Raw genomic sequence first — 27,517 nt, 5'->3', positions numbered from 1 at the left:
TCGTTTTATAAATCAAACATGAAAGTTTACATTGTCTAAACAAGAATCAAAGTGTACATAACATAAATTAACTAGTTCTTGTCTCGTTTTAAGTCACTAAGGCACAGGTCCGCCTAAGTATGTCTTGATAAGTCCTATGCATCATCTCCTGAAAACACATGTGAAAATAGGTACGTCAGCATAAAAATGCCTGTGAGATACATTGGTTTTGTGAAAACGGAATTCATGACTTGAGTTGGAGAAAATGTTTAGTCATGAACCTCGTATTTTGCTTTGTCTTGTAAATCATTTGAAAAACGGTAAGATCAAATGATATGTATAAATAAGAGAACAATACCTGGTTAACTGAATGACCATGTAAAAAGGAGTTTGTATAAGATTTGTTGTTTGTAAATCAATGTCTTGTGAAAAGCGTGTTATTTGTATAAAATGTTCTATGTCCCAAATTAAAATGATTCAAATAACGCTACGATATGTAATACCATACAAACACTTATATATAGGAAGTACCAGCGGCGTATCCACCATGCTTGTATCATATTACACATGCCTCGTTACTTAAATCACTTACTCAAACCAAACCATCAAGATGAAATGTTTAACAACGGTAGAAATGTTCATGTATAGTCAAATGTCTATTGTCAAATGTAATTCATGTCAACGGATACAACTGGTTTACACGGTTCAATGGTTACAGACGGTTCATGAAATCAAAAGGGGTAAGACGGTTCAGATAGTCAAATGGTTACAACGGTTCAAAATGTAGGGTAATGTGTTCATATGCTGGATGAGCATATGCAACAGATATGCAATGTGAAATAATGTACTAAGTACGCACACAATGGGCATACATAACATAAACACAATGAAATCATGTACTATATATGTACTATCGAACATAGCAGTATATGATGTGAAAACCGGAAAGCATGAAAGTAGCAAGTAGGCACATGTGTTTCACCCCAAAACAGTTTGGAAAACAGTAAAAGAGGGGTTCAATGTACTCACCTGAGATTGCTTTGAATTCCTTGTATAATAACAAGATAATGCTAAAGATCACGGGATATCAAACGACACCTAATAGGTAGCTATGTTAATATACCGGACCAAATCGGAAGGATCGGATAGTACGCGGGTTCGTAAACCAAACGAGTATGGAGACTCGTGTAATATGGTTTAACAAAGCCTACATACTATATTGAAACTTAATCTAAGTGCTTACGGTCCATCACGACCCGTTTAGGTAGCTTATGCTACCCTAACGCGTCGTTCGCGTAGAACGCGTCTGGAACGCCTAACATCGTGACTACAAGGTATAACCTCGGAAGGTTATAGCTATGGTCACCTAATGTGTTTGGTCGGATCATAATGATCGACCGAATGGGTCGGGTTCGAAAGTATAAGCGATGGTTTAGATCGCTTACCTTACGACCCTATATAAGCACTATACTAAAAGTGACGAGCTAAGCATGTTAGAACATGCTTAACTAAGTTTAGAAAACAGGTTTGGCATCGAAACAAACGGCTTTGATGCTCACGAGTAGTTTGGTTACAAAATATGCAAGAATGCACATTTTGGCCGAAACTACGACTCGTCACTGAGCCTAGTTAACGTGGTGATCAGTAGGTATAGTCACTACGGACTATAACCATCGTGATCACGCTCACGTTATGAAGTTCCATGAACTTCGCATCGACCATAAGCTGGTCAATGCAGAAAGTCAACAAAACGTTGACTTTCGGACTCGAAAAGCGATAAAAGAGCGAAAGAAGACTTACGGAAGGTCCCCGAGTGCTAATCTAGATCAAATAGCTCAGGTATGGAACAATGGTTCCAACTTAGAGCCTTAAGATCAGATTTTGTGGGTTTTTGGAACAAAGGGGGGGTATTTATAGGAAAAGTGGAACTGTTAGGATCGTTTATCGAATATCGTGCCGCGATCTCGAGCGTACACTTCTCAAATTCTTGTGGTAAGTCAGAACTTGGCCCTTGGCTCCTGATTGGGTGAAAGGGCATTGCCCCTTGATCGAACGAAAGGCCAAACTGCATTAAATGCAAAGATTTTTCTGTCTGACAGTCTCACGCGCCCCGCGTAAGGATTTGGTAAATCCTTACGCGCCCCGCCTAAGGTTCCCAGATCAGAATTTACAATTTTGGTCCCTGCACTTCAGAAACACGTATTTTGGCCCATTTTTGGCACGTTTAAGCCCCGTTAACCTCATTTCAAAGCTCTAAGATGAAGTTAAAGTGTAGGGGACATGAAATATGCTCAAAAATATTCCGGATGTCGGTTCGTTTGGCCGTACGATTGCGATGTTCGCTTAATTACGACGGAATGCGCATAAGCGCGAAAGACGATCCAAATGACGCGACGAATGGATTTTTCTCATGCCCAACACTAAGGCATAATATAAGGATGCTTACATAAATTTTTGGATGTCCGGATGTATTCAGAACGTAAGTTATGCGCGAAAGTGCAAACTTGTGCACTTTTTGACACTTTTAGTCCCTGAATGATCCAAAAGTTTGTTTTAGCATACCAAACACCTCAAAGCCTATTTCTAAGCTATGTAGAGGATATTTAGGGTATGTTTAACTTATGAACATGTTCCGGAATGTTCGTTACAGTTCAAATTGGCATACTTTCGCAGTTTGTCAAGTTTAGTCCCTGTAAGCGAATTAACTTGTTTTTGCTATACCCAAGCCTTCAAAACTTATTTCTAAGTTATGTAAAGGTTATTTAAGGTATGTTGAGTATATGTTGATGTTCCGGAGTATTTGTCGCATTAAACTGAGTACGTTTACGCACCAGTTTGCGTATAATGCTCTAGAAAGCAATGTAGAGTTTGAAATTGAACAATAATTGATATGTGCAAAACATACACATATTTATACAAGATCCCAAGTATGAAATACAATATTTCATCGGCTTGGTATTTGTTTGATGGTCGCGGTGACACAGGTGTCACAGTCTCCCCTACTTTAGGAAATTTCGTCCCGAAATTTATTCGTAGGAGTCTATTTGTGAATTTGCCAAATAACCACCAATGATATGTAAGGCAATATCTTGTCATTTCCTTAACGGTCATTCTTCCGAAATGAAAATGAACAGACGGGTCATTTTCAATGGTTGCTTCATCAGAATTGGAAATGAAGTATTACACAACGGATATTCATTTCCTCAACGGATAATCTTCAGAAACGAAAATGAACAAACGGAGTCATCTTCGACGGTTGCTTCCTCAGAGTTGGAAATGAAGGATTACACAACGGATATTCATTTCCTCAACGGATAATCTTCAGAAACGAAAATGAACAAACGGGGTCATCTTCAACGGTTGCTTCCTCAGAGTTGGAAATGAAGTATTACACAACGGATATTCATTTCCTCAACGGATAATCTTCAGAAACGAAAATGAACTAAAGGAGTCATCTTCAACGGTTGCTTCCTCAGAGTTGGAAATGAAGGATTACACAACGGATATTCATTTCCTCAACGGATAAATCTTCAGAAACGAAAATGAGCTAACGGAGTCATCTTCAACGGTTGCTTCCTCAGAGTTGAAAATGAAGGATTACACAACGGATATTCATTTCCTCAACGGATAATCTTCAGAAACGAAAATGAACAAACGGGGTCATCTTCAACGGGTATTCTTCAGATTTGGAAATGAAGGATAAACGGATATTCATTTCCTCAACGGATAAATCTTCAGAACGAAAATGAACAAACGGAGTCATCTTCGACGGGTATTCTTCAGATTTGGAAATGAAGGATAAACGGATATTCATTTCCTCAACGGTTATTCTTCAGAAGTGAAAAATGACTAGCTAATTCATTTTTCCTCAACGGATGCTTCATCAGAATTGGAAATGAATAGGGTTAACTCTAGACACATGACAGAACTTGCTGTGATTTCTGTGCGCTAAATTCCATAATTATGTATGCATCCATAATTACGTAATCCCTTGCACAGTCCGCACAGTTTGTTTTGTAATGTTTTGGGGAAGGATATCAAACTTGTGACGAGGGTGACTAGACTTCCATCGGTTCCTTTTAATTAGATCGACAGGGGATCCTCTTGGTTAGGCCACCAAGGAGTCCTTTCAGCTATATCATCACATGATATCCCTAACCAGATTTTTGGATGAATCTGTTTAGCTAGACCACTCAAGGGGTCTAATTATGAAGTAGTACTTTATAATCCGAGGGACTTAACTATAACATAGAAGTCCATTGAGGATTTTAAGTAATACCTTTGGGCATCCAACTATGAATCTCTTGTACACGGATATGTAAGATTCTACGAAGATTTGGATAACATAATTTGGATCACACAACAATACTTAAGGAAACACATAAGCACATAGTCACATAATTGTTTAATTTGATCATAATTTGTTATTAACTTGTTATCGATTGAATACGGATATGGAAACCTGTCGACGGGTCTCAATGTTCACTGGAATCTATCTGAGAAGATAGAAAGATCTCCCAAAATTCGATTTTTGATTACAAGGAATCACCACATTCGAATGAAGGTATACAACAATTAAAGACTTACGGGAAATTCCTAGGTACCCTATTAAGGATTTATAGTGGTACCTTGGGTATTCGTCTTGTGTTGTAACCTGCGCCTTGTACTTCGTTTCCTTAGAATAAACGGGTACTTAGGAATTCCGTGGAAGACGCAAGCGATTATAGAATGGGAGAATTTTGGGGGTAGTTTGTTCTTCAAGGAATACGGTTCCTTGATTGTCGATATTGCAAGGGATATGTCGTTTATACATGCAACCATCGAAATACATTGCAATGTAAATGAAAGATTTATTTATAAACAACGATATCAACTGTTCCTTGGATCTTGACAACAAAAGAAACTTAATACATAAGACATGATTATTTCTAAACGATGTTGTCTTCTAGTCAGTCGGGTGATCATCCTTGTGCTGGATTTGCATTAGCAAGCTTTGGGCAATTTCTTCGGAAATGACCCATCTCGCCACAGTTGAAACAAGAACCTGGTAGGAAACGACCTTGAGCGGGATTGTTGCCAGCTTGGTTTGGTGCAGCTGCAGCTGGGCAGATTCTTGTTGTATGGCCTATGAGTCCACAAGTTTGGCATTTGTGGCACTGTACATTGGCGTGATGATGGAGGCTACATTGGTTGCACAAGGGTGCAGTTCCATTGTATGGTTTTCTAGCAGGGGGTTGAGCTGGTTGGTTGGGGACGGCTTGACCATTGTGAGCGACCACGGCGAAGTTCTGAGAAGCCTTTCGCTTCCTTGACTTCTTAGGAGATTCAGTCTGTTCATCCATGGTCTTTGATTCCTCGATTGGGTTCGATTCCCCGGCCGATTTCTTGTCACCTTTTCGAAAAAGTTTATGCTTTCTGATCTGTGATTCAGTCAAGGTTGCAGATAGCTCAATGGCCTGACGGAGTGTGGTAGGGTTGCTACCAGTGACAATGTCTTGTACCGAGTCAGGCAGGCCGTCGATGTACCTTTCGATAGCCTTGTCGAGTGGGGCGACCATAGTCGGGCAAAGTAGACTCAACTCCTCAAACCTATCAGTATATGCCCTGTGTTCGCCACTATCTTTTTTCAAATCATCAAACTCCTTCTCCAACGCTCGTTGTTCATGACGAGGACAAAACTCTCTCATCATAAGTGCTCTCAGTTCAGCCCATGTTTGTGCTAGAGCAACATCTGCACCACGGTCTCTCATTACCCCGTTCCACCATGTAAGAGCCCTCTTCTGAAACACACTCGAAGAAAACTCGACCTTGCGATTTTCCGGACACTGCACGTGGTGAAAGGTATTCTCGATGCTCTCGAACCATTGGAGAAGCCCAGTTGCTCCCTCAGAACCACTAAACTTGAGTGGTTTAGCCGAGTTAAAGTTCTTGAAATTGCATGTACCATTGTTGTTGTTGTTGGCTTGGTTCCATTGAGCAAAGAGATTTGGGAATTGAGCAGCCATCTGCTGCGCAATAATTTCTGCCAGCTCGGCAGTTGCTATCTGGTGTTCGCGTCGAGGAGGCATTCTAAAAGAGGAGAACATGAAAGGAAACAAATAAAATGGTATTGGGTAAGAATAGGATGTTACAATCACTGACCATAATCACGGTTGATGGTCACTTGTTTGAATCATGAAGCAAACAAACAACACCAAGGCTGAATCAAAGCAAATAGATCCTCATAGTGTATCGCGAAGACATGCTCGCCTATAAGTGGACACTCACCCCAAGAGTTCCCAGGTAAGAGTGACTGGTCCGATTATGTGGATTTGTACGAACACTCTAACCTTAGACAGAAAACCCAGGGTACAGGCATTCACTCTTCCAGTTCGCACGTGTTCACACTAGTTAGGACCCAAAACTTTGACGGGAGTTTTGAAAATTCAAAGGGGTTCAAAACCTTATAACAAAGGGTTCAAAACCTTACAATAGAGGGTTCAAAACCTAGTAATCAATCATCCTAGAACAGATGATTAGTTTTCAAGGCGTTTTTGAAATTTATGTTCTTGTTGTGGTCGTCGCCTAAGGGTAGGTGACGGTATTGTTTTGTGACTAAACGCAAGTAAACTCGCGTTAGGTTCCTAGGAAGGTTATAGACTAGGTCAAAGCATTACTAATAACCCAATTCCCTATAACCATTGGCTCTGATACCATCTTTTCTGTCACACCCCGACCACGTAGAACATACAAAACGTGGCGGAAACGTCGGGGAGTGTTGTAACAGAATCAATTGTTTCAAATCCATGGCAAATGAAGTTTTGTTTTATAAATCAAACATGAAAGTTTACATTGTCTAAACAAGAATCAAAGTGTACATAACATAAATTAACTAGTTCTTGTCTCGTTTTAAGTCACTAAGGCACAGGTCCGCCTAAGTATGTCTTGATAAGTCCTATGCATCATCTCCTGAAAACACATGTGAAAATAGGTACGTCAGCATAAAAATGCCTGTGAGATACATTGGTTTTGTGAAAACGGAATTCATGACTTGAGTTGGAGAAAATGTTTAGTCATGAACCTCGTATTTTGCTTTGTCTTGTAAATCATTTGAAAAATGGTAAGATCAAATGATATGTATAAATAAGAGAACAATGCCTGGTTAACTGAATGACCATGTAAAAAGGAGTTTGTATAAGATTTGTTGTTTGTAAATCAATGTCTTGTGAAAAGCGTGTTATTTGTATAAAATGTTCTATGTCCCAAATTAAAATGATTCAAATAACGCTACGATATGTAATACCATACAAACACTTATATATAGGAAGTACCAGCGGCGTATCCACCATGCTTGTATCATATTACACATGCCTCGTTACTTAAATCACTTACTCAAACCAAACCATCAAGATGAAATGTTTAACAACGGTAGAAATGTTCATGTATAGTCAAATGTCTATTGTCAAATGTAATTCATGTCAACGGATACAACTGGTTTACACGGTTTAATGGTTACAGACGGTTCATGAAATCAAAAGGGGTAAGACGGTTCACATAGTCAAATGGTTACAACGGTTCAAAATGTAGGGTAATGTGTTCATATGCTGGATGAGCATATGCAACAGATATGCAATGTGAAATAATGTACTAAGTACGCACACAATGGGCATACATAGCATAAACACAATGAAATCATGTACTATATATGTACTATCGAACATAGCAGTATATGATGTGAAAACCGGAAAGCATGAAAGTAGCAAGTAGGCACATGTGTTTCACCCCAAAACAGTTTGGAAAACAGTAAAAGAGGGGTTCAATGTACTCACCTGAGATTGATTTGAATTCCTTGTATAATAACCAGATAATGCTAAAGATCACAGGATATCAAACGGCACCTAATAGGTAGCTATGTTAATATACCGGACCAAATCGGAAGGATCGGATAGTACGCGGGTTCGTAAACCAAACGAGTATGGAGACTCGTGTAATATGGTTTAACAAAGCCTACATACTATATTGAAACTAAACCTAAGTGCTTACGGTCCATCACGACCCGTTTAGGTAGCTTATGCTACCCTAACGCGTCGTTCGCGTAGAACGCGTCTGGAACGCCTAACATCGTGACTACAAGCTATAACCTCGGAAGGTTATAGCTATGGTCACCTAATGTGTTTGGTCGGATCATAATGATCGACCAAATGGGTCAGGTTCGAAAGTATAAGCGATGGTATAGATCGCTTACCTTACGACCCTATATAAGCACTATACTAAAAGTGACGAGCTAAGCATGTTAGAACATGCTTAACTAAGTTTAGAAAACAGGTTTGGCATCGAAACAAACGGCTTTGATGCTCACGAGTAGTTTGGTTACAAAATATGCAAGAATGCACATTTTGGCCGAAACTACGACTCGTCACTGAGCCTAGTTAACGTGGTGATCAGTAGGTATAGTCACTACGGACTATAACCATTGTGATCACGCTCACGTTATGAAGTTCCATGAACTTCGCATCGACCATAAGCTGGTCAATGCAGAAAGACAACAAAACGTTGACTTTCGGACTCGAAAAGCGATAAAAGAGCGAAAGAAGACTTACGGAAGGTCCCCGAGTGCTAATCTAGATCAAATAGCTCAGGTATGGAACAATGGTTCCAACTTAGAGCCTTAAGATCAGATTTTGTGGGTTTTTGGAACAAAGGGGGGGTATTTATAGGAAAAGTGGAACCGTTAGGATCGTTTATCGAATATCGTGCCGCGATCTCGAGCGTACACTTGTCAAATTCTTGTGGTAAGTCAGAACTTGGCCCTTGGCTCCTGATTGGGTGAAAGGGCATTGCCCCTTGATCGAACGAAAGGCCAAACTGCATTAAATGCAAAGATTTTTCTGTCTGACAGTCTCACGCGCCCCGCGTAAGGATTTGGTAAATCCTTACGCGCCCCGCCTAAGGTTCCCAGATCAGAATTTACAATTTTGGTCCCTGCACTTCAGAAACACGTATTTTGGCCCATTTTTGGCACGTTTAAGCCCCGTTAACCTCATTTCAAGGCTCTAAGATGAAGTTAAAGTGTAGGGGACATGAAATATGCTCAAAAATATTCCGGATGTCGGTTCGTTTGGTCGTACGATTGCGATGTTCGCTTAATTACGACGGAATGCGCATAAGCGCGAAAGACGATCCAAATGATGCGACGAATGGATTTTTCTCATGCCCAACACTAAGGCATAATATAAGGATGCTTACATAAATTTGTGGATGTCCGGATGTATTCAGAACGTAAGTTATGCGCGAAAGTGCAAACTTGTGCACTTTTTGACACTTTAATCCCTGAATGATCCAAAAGTTTGTTTTAGCATACCAAACACCTCAAAGCCTATTTCTAAGCTATGTAGAGGATATTTAGGGTATGTTTAACTTATGAACATGTTCCGGAATGTTCGTTACAGTTCAAATTGGCATACTTTCGCAGTTTGTCAAGTTTAGTCCCTGTAAGCGAATTAACTTGTTTTTGCTATACCCAAGCCTTCAAAACTTATTTCTAAGTTATGTAAAGGTTATTTAAGGTATGTTGAGTATATGTTGATGTTCCGGAGTATTTGTCGCATTAAACTGAGTACGTTTACGCACCAGTTTGCGTATAATGCTCTAGAAAGCAATGTAGAGTTTGAAATTGAACAATAATTGATATGTGCAAAACATACACATATTTATACAAGATCCCAAGTATGAAATACAATATTTCATCGGCTTGGTATTTGTTTGATGGTCGCGGTGACACAGGTGTCACACCAAATTAACCACGCTTCCGCAAAGCCAGGGTGTGACACAAACACCTCTAAGCAGCCTTCAAGAACTCCAATATTCGTCAATGAATCGGCTGTTGTCGACTTATGTGTTTACATAACTTAAAAACCCCTATAGTCGTTTGAATTATGAAGTCGGCAAACAGTTTAACGTTCTCGAGGCCCGCGAGAACTTATGGTTCAAAGCTACGCGGCCCGTGACAAGCCTATTCCCAAAAACCTATTATTTAAATCCTTGGCGGGGCGCGAAAGATAAGTTTGATGTCTTCGCGGCCTGCCAGAAAGCTCCAGAATCAGGTTTTTGATCCGTCTCAGCTCCCGAGTTTCCTTTTTCTGATCCGACACTTTGCTTTGCCAAATTTTATCTCATTTCTGCATATTTTAGCTACAAAGACATGGAAAATGAAAATAAATCAATAGTATGTATATTCTATGCTAAAACGAAACTAAAATGAATAATAAACGACTAAAAACGAATGCGAATAAAGATGTATTTTACAATACATCAAATATCCCCACACTTATCATTTTTTCGTCCTCGAAAAAGAATTATGCAAAACGGAATCATAGTCGGAATAATCATTCGGGACAAAAGCTTATATTACTTATTAAAACCGAAACTTGTGTTAGCCGCGATTGCAAGTATACTTGTCCTCTTAAACCCAAACCCGGTTCCAAGCCCTTATCATGCAAGTTTAGTTCAAGTGCGGTCAATCTACCTAGGGTCTCACGCTAAGGAATCGCAAGTCCACCTAATCCCCCCTCAAGCTTATAGGACAAAAGGAACAACCACTGGGTTATTTCCTAACCGTTTTATACCAAGATCAAGAGAGTTTAAAATCAAATCTTTTTTTATTATTTCTTCATTTTTTCTTTTTTTTTTATTTTCTTTCTTTTGAGCGTAGACATTGGTTTACCTAACCCAGAGGCATTCCGGCTGTAGAGTCGCTATCCCCAACCAAGATTACAATAGGTGTCGGTAATTTGTTTTTCTTGCAATTTCGATTTCACACATCCTAGAGGTATTCGGGTTGTAGAGTCGCTATCCCCAACCAAGATTACATAGGCATGCGCTACTTTTCTTAGTTTCTAGCTCATTTATTCTCTTTTTTTTTTTCAATGAGATATGATAAGAAACTCTAACGATCTTAGCTTATAACGGCATCCCTTATACTATTATTGGCGGTTTCAATTTCCACACTTTCCCTAGATGAGAACCCACTAGTAGACCGACAATGAGGTATATTTAAGATCAAAGAAACCTAGAACCGAATCGAGCCTACCCGCACATCCCAAACTAGACATAAGCTCAATTATATTAATCTCATATTATTATTATTTGAACTCGAACAAAAACCTGACTTTTCTATCATTTCCCGCTTTTTAGTTTACAAACTTCTTATTTCAAAAGACATTTTCTAATTTTTTTTTTTGGATTTTTGAATTTTTTTTATTTTTTTTTTTTTGTATTTTTCGACTTTTTATGACTCAAATTAAACAAACTAACGACTAAGACCCTTGTGTCCCATCCCCACACTTAAAATTTGCATTGTCCCTAATGCAAGGATGAAAACACGACTCCTAACACCTAAAAACAAAAAGAAATACAGAAAATAAAACTATACAAAGTATACAAGTGGAACGACTTAGCTGAATATATATGTGAGACTGTCAGTGTGCCAGTCTATACCACATATGCCCTCCAATCCAAACGCGCTCAGCAAACTGTTCCTAAACTCAGACACGCGAACGGAAGCGGCAACAAACTCAACCTAACAATCAGTTATAACATACCAAAACGAAACATAATATATATCATACTAACGTTGGTTCCAAAACAACCATCCAGCAGTGTATATCAACCAACCCCAAACCCTACCAACCTGTTTAAAGTATATCAGTACGGACCAAAATATGAGAATGAAAATAGCATAAAAGAAAAATAAAACAAAAGATATAGTCCATCAGTGCTGCTGCATCCTCGATCTAATCCTCATCAAACTCTTCTTCATTCCACTGCTCCTCAATACCTGCCTCCCAAGATGGTGGTGGCTGCAACTAAAAGTGATCCATCAAAACCCTCATACCATCCTCTACAAGCCTCTGACCTGTCTCCATCTGATGCCTCACCTGATCAACATAATCGTACAAACCCTCCACTCTATCATAAACTGCCTCTAAAGTCAAAGGATCTGGCCGCGGCTCCCTAATCGGATACAGACGTGCAGGTAGCTCACGCCTAACACGGGGCACCTGATATCTCGGGGGAATCGCAGCCTGCATAGAAGCAGCTGCTGCAGATCCTGGTGGAGGCTGCACCTGAGGCCCCTCTGCTATCGCTGCCTAGGTTGGTGGCGTATCATATGTGACAATCCCTGCCTGTTGAAACTCTTCAGCTCCATCAATGAAGGAGCTGGACCAATATGCATCCTATCAGCTAGATAATCAACAAAAACCCCTAAACTCTCCGCTAACCAAGTGATGTAAGGTCCACCAAACAACCGAGACTTACTCCCTCCTCTCGAAGGTCTCGTCATCGACCACGCAAATATACTAGCTAAATTGGTCGGTTGGCCCTCCACCATGCACATCAAACAAAACAGACTATGATGATTTACCTTGTTATCCCCCTCATATCTACCAATCAACGTGGCTGCTAAAATCTTATGCATAAACCTATGAAGAGGATCCCTAATATCTGAGGCCACCATGTTGTTTGAGAATGGTGACGTGGCAATCGTACCCCAAAACCTAGCTAGATCCTCCTTCAACACAAAAAAATCCTGCTGCTTCTTCACAACTCCCCTCAACAAACTCACAAACCCAGGCTCCTGAACCTCCTGTTGTGTATAAAACTTAGTCGCCATCGCGAACTGAGGTAAAGTCAAATTAAACACCTTCTTTCCTAGGGCAAACGACACCACATCAGCCTCAGCAAACCCCCTACATGTCTGTACTGGAACGTAGAATGAAACTCTAACGCTAACTCATAGTACTGCGGGGCGTCACAATCCAAAACCAACCTAAACTTAGCTCCCAACAGCTGCTGTAATCTCTCTACCAGACCCAACCGTCCTACCAACTCCCAATCAATCCTACGATACTCTAGTAACTTCACTGCCCTTAGAACATGGAATCTCGAACACTCAGTTGTCCCCTCAGCAAACTATACTAGCGGGCTGTCATGTAGAACCGTTCTCTGGCCATGTGGGATTCCAAGTCCACGATATCTAATCTCTTTAAGTGGCACGTCAGCTGGCTGTTGCTCCTCAGCAGTGTCTTGTGAACGAGTAGACGCACGCCGCTTTCGGCTCGTCCAAAAAGACGACGCCTCACCTGACATCCTATAAAGCAGTTCAATAACGCGCAAAACAGGTGAAAAGTTAGTAAACACAAACTATTTTTGTTATTTTTGCATTTTTAATTTTTTTTTTTGGAATGTTAAATAATTTTTCTGATTTTGTTATGATTTTATTTTTTATTTATTTATTTTTTTTTAAAATATAAAATATACATGAAAACGACGGACGTATAGCATTTCGTTCGCGGCCGTAGTTTAAAAACAAAGTGACATTAAAGCGACGTTTTTGCAAATCCATTTAAGGCCACAACCCGAACCTCGCCTGAATGGAGATTGAGTACGGGCGAGTGGTTTCAATAATCAAATGAGCAAATACGATGCATAATGACTTAAGACGACATAACAAGACTCGAAAACAATCAAAACGACACAAAGGACCCTAAAAATAAACACTAAACAAGACTCGACCTACCTTTGACGCAAAATATAAAAATTACAAACTCTACCTACCCCTGGCACTTTAATTGCCCTCAATTAATTCCAAGTGCCGCATAAAATCAAATTCAGACCTTAACTTAGACCTTAACTTGTGGAAGCAACGGACATGGGTCAAAATTTGGTGAAAAATAACACCTTTTATCGCAAAAACTTTTAACCCGTTATCCCCACACTAAATCAAACCAAACCATCCGCAAAATGCAAATAGTCACAACCGAACAGCCCCTTAACAGCCTATTCCAAAGTAATCAAACCAAAACCAAATGATAACGGCCAAGCTAACAATATAAGAACTCTACGTGTCAAAAGTATGATTCAGCTCAAAGAGTATTGTTCATTCATTCAAATAGTTACAACCTAAACTCCATTCAGCTTTCAGCAATGTGTTTTTATAAACCTCGACTACCTGATCCCCAATACGTAACCTCTATTCGGATAAATTAAATCAAACATCCCTTAATATACTGCCTGCAAAAATTTTTCTTTTCTTTTTATGTTAACCAACATATCTTAACACAACCCCTGCCAAACCTCCGACAACCAATGGAATCCGAATATGACCCAACCCGAACCACCCGCAATCTGACCCATCTCAAAATCAATTAGCAAGACAGACCTTAAACCTAACCTGACTCGACAATAATCACAGGACTTGAACCGACTGAAAAGCACACAACAGGACTTGAACCTGAACTAAACTAACATACAAACTGACCCGACAACCAAACACGAGACTTTACTGCTGGACTCGATACAAAGACCAAACACATTAAACTAAAACTCAATATACAAGAAGAAATTTGCAGGATACATACCTGATGACCGATTCAAATAGAGAACTAAGAGAATGATGGTGATGTACACGAAACCACTTCGGTCAGTCGTGAAATCAGTGGAAGATAAGTAATTTTGGTTGATTAATAGAGGTTTAGTGGTCAATCGTGGGGAAATCGGAGGTATGGGGTAAATGGAGGGTAATCGATGGTGTATGGTGGTTGATAATGGAATTGGGTGGTGAGTGATGGTGGTTATTGGTGGAATTGAGGTGAATCGGTGGTGGAATTGGTGAGGTTTGTAGTCGCCGGTGGTAAAGAATGAGGGAATTAGGGTTTAAAATGACCAATTTGGATATCTGATATGTTTTAACCCGACTATACCTTTCAGGCGGCCCGCGTAAGCAAAAGGAGAGGGGCTACGCGCCCCGCGAGGACAGTAAAAACTCATAAACAGACTTGCAGATGCAGCAGTTTGGTGAAAAATTGATTTTAAATATTCCCAAAATACTCCCAGAGACCCATTTTCTGATTTTACTCAAATACGTACCTGGAATGCCATTCCCTTGTCAATCGTGCTCACGTTAAGGTGATGTTAACCTGCAAAAACTTCACGACGCAACCACGGACGCAAAAAAATGCAAAAAACAAAAACGACGCAATAAAAAGAAAAATAATTATTCTAACGACACGACGCGGAAACGACTCAATGTACAAAACTCTACACTTGAGTTATCACTCAAGAACCTATGTGGCGGTGCTAGGTGGGAACGTAAGAGGAACGTCTTCCTCTTCGGCGGTGTCGATGGGACCCCCTAGGTAGTGTTTCAAACGATGTCCGTTGACTTTCCATGAGTTCTTAGTATCTTCGTTAAGCAACTCCATGGTACCGTATGGGAATACCTCATTCGCAACATACGGCCCGGGCCATCTTGACTTCAATTTTCCGGCAATCAACTTCAATCTTGAATTGAACAAAAGCACTTTATCACCAACTCGAAATTCCTTCAACTTCCGCAATTTCCTATCATGCAAAGCCTTTGACTTTTCTTTAATACTCCATGAACGATCGTATGCGGCATCACGAAGAGCTTCCAATTCATGAATTTGAAAGAACCTTTTTCTAGCGGCTTCGGTTAGATCCAAATTCACGGTTTTAAGTGCCCAAAGAGCCCGATGCTCTAATTCTACGGCAAATGGCACACTTTTCCATACACTATCATAAATGGGGTCGTTCCTAACGGCGTTTTATAGGCAGTACGAAACACCCACAATGCATCATCTAACTTATCCGACCAATCCTTTCGGCTTTTTCCCACCGTCTTTTCCAAGATCCTCTTCTGTGACAACCGTCACTTTTCCGTACATTCCGTACACTAATTGAACAGTAATCGGTGCTTAAATAATTGTGCATGATCTAGTTTACAAGACAAATAAATTTCTGATTACTGTTATATACATACAATGGCATTTCATATCCGTTGCTACATGCAACACGATATAGTGCTAATAATGCACAGAACAGAATTGGCACCATTATTAGACAAACAAAAAAAATACTGATGACGTTCAGTACATAGATAGACAATATTATGAGGCCCAGTATGAGCCAGAGATGATGTATTACACTAGTATAGTGTGTAGGGAAGTAAGGACCACAAAACTGCTTTTCTAGGTGATAGATAAAGTGCCGGAAAGTGCCTAAAACACACTAAAAGTGCAGAATTCTGTAGAAAATAACCAAAATTCAGCTATTTTCAGCATTTAAACTCCAAAATATAATGCAGAATTATGATATAATGGTCCAGAATACTTTCCTAAGTGTCGGAAATCGAAACTGTCATAAAAGACTACATAAGGCACACTAAACTGCGCAACTTAGCACTGTAACGAACAGTAACGAACCGAACAACCGGACATTACCCGGAACACCAAAATTTCACTAGAAGCATTGTTTTAGCGTTATGAAGCTAGTTATGAACCCTAAACACTATATCACATCTTAAAAATCACTAAACATTAAAACACTAACTATTATCCTTACATTTCAACTTAACCAAGTAACTAACCATCAAGATCCAACTAGACCCCCCCCCCACTTTGGTGACCGGTTAGGGGACATAGTTCCCATATTTGATTTCTTTGATATATTTTATTAAATTATGTTTAGGAATATACCAACAAGATACCATATGCTTTATATGTTGGATAAAAATTTCTATAAAAACCACAAGACTTAGCTTATAACCTTTTATCATCCCCTAAACTTCAAAACTCCTTCTTACTTCCTCCATGTTCACGGCTCCAAACACCCCTCCTACATCCTCCATTTTCAACCCATTTCCACGTAATCTAAGGTGATCTAGAGGTGTAAGAAGCTAAGTTAGGAAGCTTGGAGGCCTTGGAGATTGAAGGACCTTCACCATTTGCTTTTATCCACCTCATTTCTTCTCTTGGTCATCCCTAGCCTTGAGCTACTGGTAAGAACACTAATCTTTCTATTTTACATCTATCTCAAGTGGTTAAAAGACGATACATAATGATAATCTTGAAGAACACTAAGAAACTTGAACTTGAAACATGAAGATAAGCTTGAATACATAAGAAATCTTAATGTTTATGTGTTGTTATACTTGTTGAATGTTGTTTACTCATGTATTTGATGTTGATCATCATATGATCTTGCTAGATCATGATTAAAAATATAATCTAGCAAGATGAGGGAATGAAAGTGTTAAAGATTAATGAATCATCCTCACAAAAGTCATGAACTTGAATAAATAAATTGTTTTCTTGATAAGTGATGAGCAAAGTAAGTTTAAAGTCTTGTAGATCTAAAACTTCAAGAGTGATTTACCAAGAAACCAAGTTAAAAATACAAGTTTTACTTAATCTTGGAATTTAAATGAATGAACCTTATTTTTGGTGATTAATAAGGTGTAGAAACATGTGTGTAACAAGAAGAATTCATAAAGAAATATTTTTAGAAAATGTGACTACAAGTTGTGAAGATCTATTTTCTTTAAAAGATGATGTTTTTAAAGAATCAATCACACTTTGAAGGGTAACTAAACTTACTAAGTACACTAGTAAGTTACTACAAATTTTTACAAGATTTCAAGTTGATGACATAGTGTAAGTTTCATATTTTTTTGACATATGGTAAGTGTTGAATGATTCTTGATGATTGGTGATGATTTTTACAAAAGAAAATGATATGCTAAATAGCATGGACACCACCATTTACAAAGGAAACTATGGCAAAATTTTCTAAAAATACCAACACTTAGAAAATATTTTCTAAACAAGTGTTTACAAGTGTATTTTTAACTATGATTTTCCATATAAACTTTGCCATAGATTTTTGTAACAAAAATACAAGCATTGGAGGTTGGTTTTTACAAATAAAAATGGGTAAATATGTATTTAGGATACATATTTACATTAAAGACATTGTGTGTGATAATGTGAAATAGTTATATTATTTTAGGAAAAATAATATAACTTACAAATACCAAGAATTTACAACACCAAAATAATACCAAAAATTACATGGAATGAAATATATAAGTTACAAGCTTAAATATTGACAACCGAACAAGAACGTAACTTATAAAATATTCTGGAAAATACCATTACAAATATATTTTTGATAAATATTATATTGGAAACGAAAGAAGTGAAAATATGATTTTCGTTATTATTACAAAGTATATCATATTTTCGACAAAGAAGAAATATATTACTTTTGAAAGTAAAAATATATTTTCTTAGAATATTAAGAAGATATATGATTGTTGAAGAAATATATATATTTTCTTGACGATACATTATTTTGGACAAAACAAGTCCACGTATATTTTCTAAGTGAAAATATATTATTTTGGAAATTACAAATACAAGAATACAAGAATGCATGTATGAAATACTCCCATCCTTGGGAAAGAAACACGAAAACAAATACTTGAAAAGTATTATAACCCCGGATGACGTAAAGACATAAAGAAAACGTAACTCAAAACATGAATACTAAGACAAGGCACGACCCGCTCGTCTAATAGACCCTAGCACATTGTAGGTAGTCGTATTTGCTGACGAGATTCGAATTACGAGTATTGAAGACGCAAAACAGTGAGTTCATGCTCCCCCTTTTCTTTAACAGTTTTTGGTTTTATAACTCTTGGGCGTGAAATACATGTACACATACTTAAACGGTATGAAATGCCTATGAAATACTAGATCATGTGAGCATAGACCAAATACTAAAAATGCCATAAAGTCTTGGTAAAAACTTATACCAAGCCATTAAAAACATTCATTAATTAGGGACGAGGGTTAGATCTAACGGGTACGGCCGAACCCCACTCACGGTCACAACTAGTACCTAGTAGTGCTTCGGAGTCCTAGTCGAGGTTAATCGACACAGTCGAGGGTAATCGACACAGTCGAGGTTAATCGACACAGTCGAGTGTAATCGACACAGTCAAGGAGTCAGAACGAGTACTCCGACAAGGAATCAGAACGAGTATTCCGACAAGGAGTCATAACAAGTACTCCCCATGTCCTCACATGCCTTAAAATTTTTGTAAAACATTGATGTTCATACACGTTTTTCATACTTGCTTACAAAAGAGTCTTTCAAAGATTTACAAGAATTACAGTACACAAACTAGACGCATGAACTCGCTCAACTTTTGTTGATGTTTTCCAAAATTACATGTATTTCAGGTAGCAGGATGGATCTTAGACGCTGGTGTCGTAACTAGAAGCTTAGATGTCATCCACTTTTGTTGTTTTGTAACCTAGTCGAGGATTGTGTTTTAAAACTTGAATAAACAATGTTCGTAATACTTAAATTTTATGAATGGATGAACATCGTTTTGATCATGTAGTTGTTTATTACGATTGAATTCAATGATATTAAACCAGTCACACATCATACGCTTCCGCAAAAGACAGGGTGTGACAGTTTGGTATCAGAGCTTCGAATATAGTGAACTAGGATTCCTTCTGGAGTCTAGACTACAATCACTAGAGTTCTCTCACGAAAACATTTTACAAAAAGGGTTTTCATTGCATTCACGTAAGCGTCAAGATCCACGAGTCAAACACTTTTCAAAAAGAGATAAGGCAAGGACATTAGTAGGGAATACCCTCAAGTAAGGCTGGCAAATCATGTCTTAACAGGTTTAACAGGTTTCTGACGGCGCGCACAACATAAGTTTCAAACATGATTACGACTCGTTTAACTACTTTCTACCTCATGTTTATAAAACAGTTTTATGTTTTATGTACAAAGATGAATAAATGATAGATCCTAACATTGTAATTTTAATTATTTTAAAAATTAAAAAAGTCAAAGGGTGTATTTTTCAGTCAAACAGGTCTAATCGTGTCTTAACAGGTACCCAATTGCCAGCCCTACCCTCAAGATAAGGTGCCAACTAAGGCATAGTCTACACAAGTTAGACTTGCCAAAAAAAAATTAAGATACACTCTTGGTGAGAACGAGTACCAAGTAGTGTTTCTGTCGTGAATCAACAACTAAAAAAATGATCCCCCCCCCAAAAAAAACGAGAGTTATATGAAACATGATGCATCGAAATGCCTGTATATGCTAAGTAACATATTTGTTTATCAATACATATATATATGAATAAGTGTACGGAATAATTACTGACGTGAATAAGATATTTTCGACTCCGACTCCTATTACTGTACGTGACTCGCACGATGAAGCTATCGACCTCGCGTCCTTTGCAAAGTTCATGGCTGGAACTGATTACCAGACAAGATTCTGAGCTTACTTCCGTAGGAGATGGCTGCTCTTCCCTCTCGATCGTGAAGGTGCCTAACTACGGTGATGATGACGAGGCAGAGGCGGCAACCTTAAACGAATTCTTAATCAATGGGACGAGATCCCTGCGGCTTAGGTGAAGCAAGATTGACGACACACTTGATCAGGAAAGGAAGATGAAGCATTCATCTCGAAGGTGCCCCTCCAACTACTGGGAATCCCCTTTATTCCTACTTCATCTAATCATCGTGCCTATTCGCGTGTAATGACAACGAGTGTTAGCGCGTGGACCACCGCAATGGTCCTTTCCATGACAAGAGGTATAAGGACAGTAGTGTCCCCTCCTCGATTGGTCATATGTTTGGGCGAGAGAAACCTGGGGTAACTGTGCAAGAAAATTTATTATTACGGGGGCCCATGTAATAACGACTTGTAGTGCATGGGAATCCTGGTGGACTCTGCGGGTCGAACTAACGATCACTATACAAAAATAACCTCTAGGTGTTCATACCTCCAAATGGTAGAATAATACCTAGATTAGTGCTTTAGCACTTTATAAAGTAGGAAACCTGTTTTGCCTACTTCATGTACGAGACGTTTGAGAAAAGATATTTAAGCAAGTGAAGATGGGTAACATTCAAAAAGATTCAGCGACATTACACTCTCTATCACCGCTACACGAACAACCCCATCTCTGGGAAAATATACACATCAATAAAGCTAATACAGTAGGAAATAACTGCAACCTAAATGACCGAGGCGATGTAACCTCGAGTTCATTTTATTATAAACAATAATCCAAGTCACCAAACCTACGTGAAGGCTCAGTAATTGTTTCCTCGCCATACAAAGATAATTATATATATGCATGTGATATTGGGTGATTACATGATGGCTTATGGTGCTATGTACCTCATAGACAATTATGGAATGATTGGCTAACCTACTTCATAACTTTTGACAGAAGAGGAATGCCGCCCAGAAGAGACACAAACACCAGTATGTTACCAAGAACAGAAGCTGAACTTCAAGAACGCATCTCTCAGGCAATTGCACGACATGAAGCCCTCCGCTCTCAACACAGTGGTGGCACTACCGAAAATAACCCTTCAACTGGCTGCACCTATAAACAATTCCTGGACTGCAAGCCACTGAATTTTGATGGCACAGGAGGTGCCGTAGAATTTGTCCGTTGGGCTGAAAAGACTGACTCCGTACTAAGAATGAGTAACTGTTCACCCCAGCAGAGGGTTACCTTTATCTCAGGGTTGTTTTTAGATGGCACACTCTCCTGGTGGAACCTTCAAGTTCAGACCCTTGGTGCAGATGCTGCTTACGCACTGAGCTGGGACGAGCTCAAGGAGATAATGGAAAAGAAATATTGTTCTAGGGCTGAAATCCAGAAGCTTGAGGTGGAGTTCTGGAATTTGAAAATGGACGGACCGAAGATTTCTGAATATGTCCAGCGATTTCATGACTTGTCTAGGGTCGTCCCCTACTTAGTTAAACCGGAATTCAAAAGGATTGAGCGATTCATTTGGGGACTTGCACCTCAAATTAGGAGCTTGGTTACTACCTCAAGGCCTCCAACCATTGCAGAGGCTATCGATTTAAGCGTTACGCTTACCGAAGAAGCTCTACGTGCAGGAGAATTTTCAGAATCTGAGGATAACAAGAAAGAGACTCACGTGGAGTCAAGAAAAGGAAGTCTTCGAACCTAAAGGTGGGCACACAAGTCAGCTATGGAAGCTCTAAAGCAAACAAAAGAAAGAAAGTGAAACCGCCGCATGGCAGGAAAACTGATGGAGCCACAAATAAGGCCGGTGGTAAAACTTACACGGGGACTAAGCCGAGGTGCGGGGAATGCAATTTTCACCATAAAGGTTGATGCCTGAGGCCTAAGTGCGGGAAGTGTGGAAAAGAAGGGCACATCAAGGACGCCTGTTGGGGAAGGACCCAGATGGAAGAAATAAGAGAATACCAGGTTGCTATAGATGTGGTGAAACAGGGCACTTTAGGAAAGATTGCCCTAGGAAGAAACAAGCAAGGAAGGGTTTTCACGATCGAAAATCGTGAAACACGCCAGGATCCAGATGCGGTTACGAGTACGTTCCCTATTAACCAACCTTATGCATCTATTTCTGATTAACACTGGCAACAACTTTAACTTTGTATGCTTAGAACTTAAGAAACTGCTTGGTCTAGTTTTGAGTAAAATAGACGTCCCTTATTCTTTAATGGGCATATAGAAGGCTAGTTTAGGCAGACGAAGCAATTAAGGATTGTATTTAGGGACTCAGAAGGCCGGAACCTTCTGTTACCGTTGCCTTGAGAAGTCATAATATGATAGTCAGCATGGACTGGATATCCAAGTATAGAGCCCGAGAACATCCCCGTTATGAAAGAAGTTCCAGAAGCCTTTTCTGAAGTCTTGCCAGGAACGCGCCTCCACAGCGTCAAGAGGAGTTTAGGATAAACCTCGAGCCAGAAGCAGCACCGGTGCCGAATGACGTCTTACCGACTAGCTTCGTCCGCGAAGCATGAGCTTCCGAAATAACTGCAAGAGCTGCTAGACAGAGGAACTTAAGAACATGCCATCCTTAGCTGAGGACACAAGGAGAAAGTTGACAGTTTCCATTTTGCATATATTCCAGAGAATTGGATATCAAGGACTAGTATCCTTTGCCAAGGATTGATGCCATGAACCGACCAATCATCAGATCCTAGTTACGACTCAAGGATCAACTTGAGGACAAGATGTCCACAACTGTGAATACGAGAAGGAAATATCCCTAAAACGACCTTTAGGACTCACTTCGAGCATTACGAGTCCCTTGTCGTACCATTTGGCTTAACACATGCATCGACAATATTCATGGACCTCATGAATCGAACGTGTAAGCCATACCTGGATAAATCATGATTATACTTATTGACTACATTCTTATATGGCCAACGACCAAGGAAGGTCGTGAGCAACAACTGCAAATTTACCTTGCAACTCTTAGAGAAAGAACAGTATGTGCTATGATGACGAAAAATAGATTTCGAATTCGCGAGTTAAAGATGCATGATGGATAAAGAACGAGATTCATGCCAACCCTCCAACCAAGAGCTAAGGAGCTAGAGTTGCAATTATGTGACGTTCTCGACAAAGTCTCAATTGTAGGTTGATGCAACAAGATCACAACATTGCATACGCGGCACATTGATTAAGGAATCATAAGAAGAAACCTCGAGCTAGATGCATTAATTGCGCGCCGCAAATTTGACGTCATCACCTGAAAGAAAACGCTGCACAATCTTTACTGATCGCAAGGGTTGCAGCACACCGTTGATCATAAGAACTTAAGTATTAACATAGAGGGACTAAGCTACTGAACGATGCAAACTGTATGGACATGATACGTAATTTTGTGATAAACTTGGATGAAAAGTTGGAACACTCACTTGCCCTTAGTAGAGTTTTCCTACAATAGTATTTATCACACCGCCAATTAAACCGCTCCGTGTTAAGCTTTAGATGGAACATAATAAATTGATCCCCGTCGTGTTGATCCGAGACCGGGAATAAACAATCTACTGGCCCGAGTTGGTTCAGGAAGAACTAGAGGCAAACCGTATAGATATGTGAGCATATCAAGGGCCCGCAGAATACAGAAAGATTGCGCCGATGAGTGGCGGAAATCGTAGGAATTTGAAACGAGAAGTATGGCTTTAATGAGAGCCTCGCCTAGAGAAGGCATGGTGTGATTTTGGAAAACGAAAAGGTTGAATCCCCGGTGTAGGGATCGGAATCATTGCTCACAAGATGAAACTTCCAGAGAAAGATCAGTAGTGATCGCGACACATTCATGTGTCTAGTCTTTAGAGGAGCCTGGCTCAAGGAACAATCGTCGTTCCCTCAAATAAGATTCACGTCAATGAAAACGACAAGAATTACTATAAAACCTGTTAAGGTTTCGGACCAAGAGTCCACAATACTATAAAACCTGTTAAGGTTACGGGCCAAGAGTCTACAAGATGCAGAAAAGACATGATTGATTTACTAGAGTACAACAGAATTTATAACATGACCCAGAAATTACATGGGAACATGAAGACAAATTTTAAAACATAAGTGGCCCCATTTGATTCATAACTCCCCTGCGACCGATAGCATCGCTTGAATTTCGGGACGAAATTCTTTTAACGGGGGAAGACGGTGACAACCGTCACTTTTCCGTACATTCCGTACACTAATTGAACAGTAATCGGTGCTTAAATAATTGTGCATGATCTAGTTTACAAGACAAATAAATTTCTGATTACTATTATATACATACAATGGCATTTCATATTCGTTGCTACATGCAACACCATATAGTGCTAATAATGCACAGAACAGAATTGGCACCATTATTAGACAAACAAAAAAAAATACTGATGACGTTCAGTACATAGACAGACAATATTATGAGGCCCAGTATGAGCCAGAGATGATGTATTACACTAGTATAGTGTGTAGGGAAGTAAGGACCACAAAACTGTTTTTCTAGGTGATAGATAAAGTGCCGGAAAGTGCCTAAAACACACTAAAAGTGAAGAATTCTGCAGAAAATAACCAAAATTCAGCTATTTTCAGCATTTAAACTCCAAAATATAATGCAGAATTATGATATAATGGTCCAGAATACTTTCATAAGTGTCAGGAATCGAAACTGTCATAAAAGACTACATAAAGCACACTAAACTGCGCAACTTAGCACTGTAACGAACAGTAACGAACCGAACAACCGGACATTACCCGGAACACCAAAATTTCACTAGAAGCATTGTTTTAGCGTTATGAAGCTAGTTATGAACCCTAAACACTATATCACATCTTAAAAATCACTAAACATTAAAACACTAACTATTATCCTTACATTTCAACTTAACCAAGTAACTAACCATCAAGATCCAACTAGACCCCCCCCCCACTTTGGTGACCGGTTAGGGGACATAGTTCCCATATTTGATTTCTTTGTTAAATTATGTCTAGGAATATACCAACAAGATACCATATGCTTTATATGTTGGATAAAAATTTCTATAAAAACCACAAGACTTAGCTTATAACCTTTCATCATCCCCTAAACTTCAAAACTCCTTCTTCCCTCCTCCATGTCCACGGCTCCAAACACCCCTCCTACATCCTCCATTTTCAACCCATTTCCAAGTAATCTAAGGTGATCTAGAGGTGTAAGAAGCTAAGTTAGGAAGCTTGGAGGCCTTGGAGATTGAAGGACCTTCACCATTTGCTTTTATCCACCTCATTTCTTCTCTTGATCTTCCCTAGCCTTGAGCTAGTGGTAAGAACACTAATCTTTCTATTTTACATCTATTTCAAGTGGTTAAAAGAAGATACATAATGATAATCTTGAAGAACACTAAGAAACTTGAACTTGAAACATGAACATAAGCTTGAATACATAAGAAATCTTAATGTTTATGTGTTGTTATACTTGTTGAATGTTGTTTACTCATGTATTTGATGTTGATCATCATATGATCTTGCTAGATCATGATTAAAAATATAATCTAGCAAGATGAGGGAATGAAAGTGTTAAAGATTAATGAATCATCCTCACAAAAGTCATGAACTTGAATAAATAAATTGTTTTCTTGATAAGTGATGAGCAAAGTAAGTTTAAAGTCTTATTTACCAAGAAACCAAGTTAAAAATACAAGTTTTACTTAATCTTGGAATTTAAATGAATGAACCTTATTTTTGGTGATTAATAAGGTGTAGAAACATGTGTGTAACAAGAAGAATTCATAAAGAAATATTTTTAGAAAATGTGACTACAAGTTGTGAAGATCTATTTTCTTTAAAAGATGATGTTTTTAAAGAATCAATTACACTTTGAAGGGTAACTAAACTTACTAAGTACACTAGTAAGTTACTACAAATTTTTACAAGATTTCAAGTTGATGACATAGTGTAAGTTTCATATTTTTTTGACATATGGTAAGTGTTGAATGATTCTTGATGATTGGTGATGATTTTTACAAAAGAAAATGATATGCTAAATAGCATGGACACCACCATTTACAAAGGAAACTATGGCAAAATTTTCTAAAAATACCAACACTTAGAAAATATTTTCTAAACAAGTGTTTACAAGTGTATTTTTAACTATGATTTTCCATATAAACTTTGCCATAGATTTTTGTAACAAAAATACAAGCATTGGAGGTTGGTTTTTACAAATAAAAATGGGTAAATATGTATTTAGGATACATATTTACATTAAAGACATTGTGTGTGATTATGTGAAATAGTAATATTATTTTAGGAAAAATAATATAACTTACAAATACCAAGAATTTACAACACCAAAATAATACCAAAAATTACATGGAATGAAATATATAAGTTACACGCTTAAATATTGACAACCGAACAAGAACGTAACTTATAAAATATTCCTGAAAATACCATTACAAATATATTTTTGGTAAATATTATTTTGGAAACGAAAGAGGTGAAAATATGATTTTCGTTATTATTACAAAGTATGTCATATTTTCGACAAAGAAGAAATATATTACTTTTGGAAGTAAAAATATATTTTCTTAGAATATTTAGAAGATATATGATTGTTGAAGAAAAATATATATTTTCTTGACGATACATTATTTTGGACAAAACACGTCCACGTATATTTTCTAAGTGAAATATATTATTTTGGAAATTACAAATACAAGAATACAAGAATGCATGTATGAAATACTCCCATCATTGGGAAAGAAACACGAAAACAAATACGTGAAAAGTATTATAACCCTGGATGACGTAAAGACATAAAGAAAACGTAACTCAAAACATGAATACTAAGACAAGGCACGACCCGCTCGTCTAATAGACCCTAGCACATTGTAGGTAGTCTTATTTGCTGACGAGATTCAAATTACGAGTATTGAAGACGCAAAACAGCGAGTTCATGCTCCCCCTTTTCTTTAACGGTTTTTGGTTTTATAACTCTCGGGGGTGAAATACATGTACAAATACTTAAACGGTATGAAATGCCTATGAAATACTAGATCATGTGAGCATAGAGCAAATACTAAAAATGCCATAAAGTCTTGGTGAAAACTAGTACCAAGCCATTAAAAACATTCATTAATTAGGGACGAGGGTTAGATCTAACGGGTACGGCCGAACCCCACTCATGGTCACAACTAGTACCTAGTAGTGCTTCGGAGTCCCAGTCGAGGTTAATCGACACAGTCGATGGTAATCGACACAGTCAAGGAGTCAGAACGAGTACTCCGACAAGGAATCAGAACGAATATTCCGACAAGGAGTCATAACAAGTACTCCCCATGTCCTCACATGCCTTAAAATTTTTGTAAAACA

At 38.6% G+C, this 27,517-nt stretch overlaps 1 protein-coding gene and 1 long non-coding RNA gene across 2 annotated transcripts; both read right to left on the bottom strand.

Annotated features, from left to right (window-relative positions):
- Window positions 1-10,369: 10,369 nt before the first annotated feature.
- Window positions 10,370-14,772, bottom strand: LOC110916143. Its single transcript, XR_002579527.2, has 2 exons — window positions 14,379-14,772; window positions 10,370-13,108 (listed from the first exon to the last, which is right to left on the bottom strand). It is a non-coding gene; the product is annotated as an uncharacterized LOC110916143 (long non-coding RNA).
- Window positions 14,773-15,083: 311 nt separating this feature from the next.
- LOC110890920 lies at window positions 15,084-16,666 on the bottom strand. The gene is made up of 2 exons (XM_022138564.1): window positions 16,612-16,666; window positions 15,084-15,523 (listed from the first exon to the last, which is right to left on the bottom strand). The coding sequence occupies exons 1-2, from the start codon at window positions 16,664-16,666 to the stop codon at window positions 15,084-15,086; spliced, it is 495 nt and encodes a 164-aa protein (XP_021994256.1).
- Window positions 16,667-27,517: the final 10,851 nt, after the last annotated feature.

Source organism: Helianthus annuus, chromosome 4 (genome assembly GCF_002127325.2).
Source record: "Helianthus annuus cultivar XRQ/B chromosome 4, HanXRQr2.0-SUNRISE, whole genome shotgun sequence".
Classification (NCBI taxonomy): Eukaryota; Viridiplantae; Streptophyta; class Magnoliopsida; order Asterales; family Asteraceae; genus Helianthus; species Helianthus annuus.
This window is presented reverse-complemented; position numbering and strand designations above follow the sequence as displayed.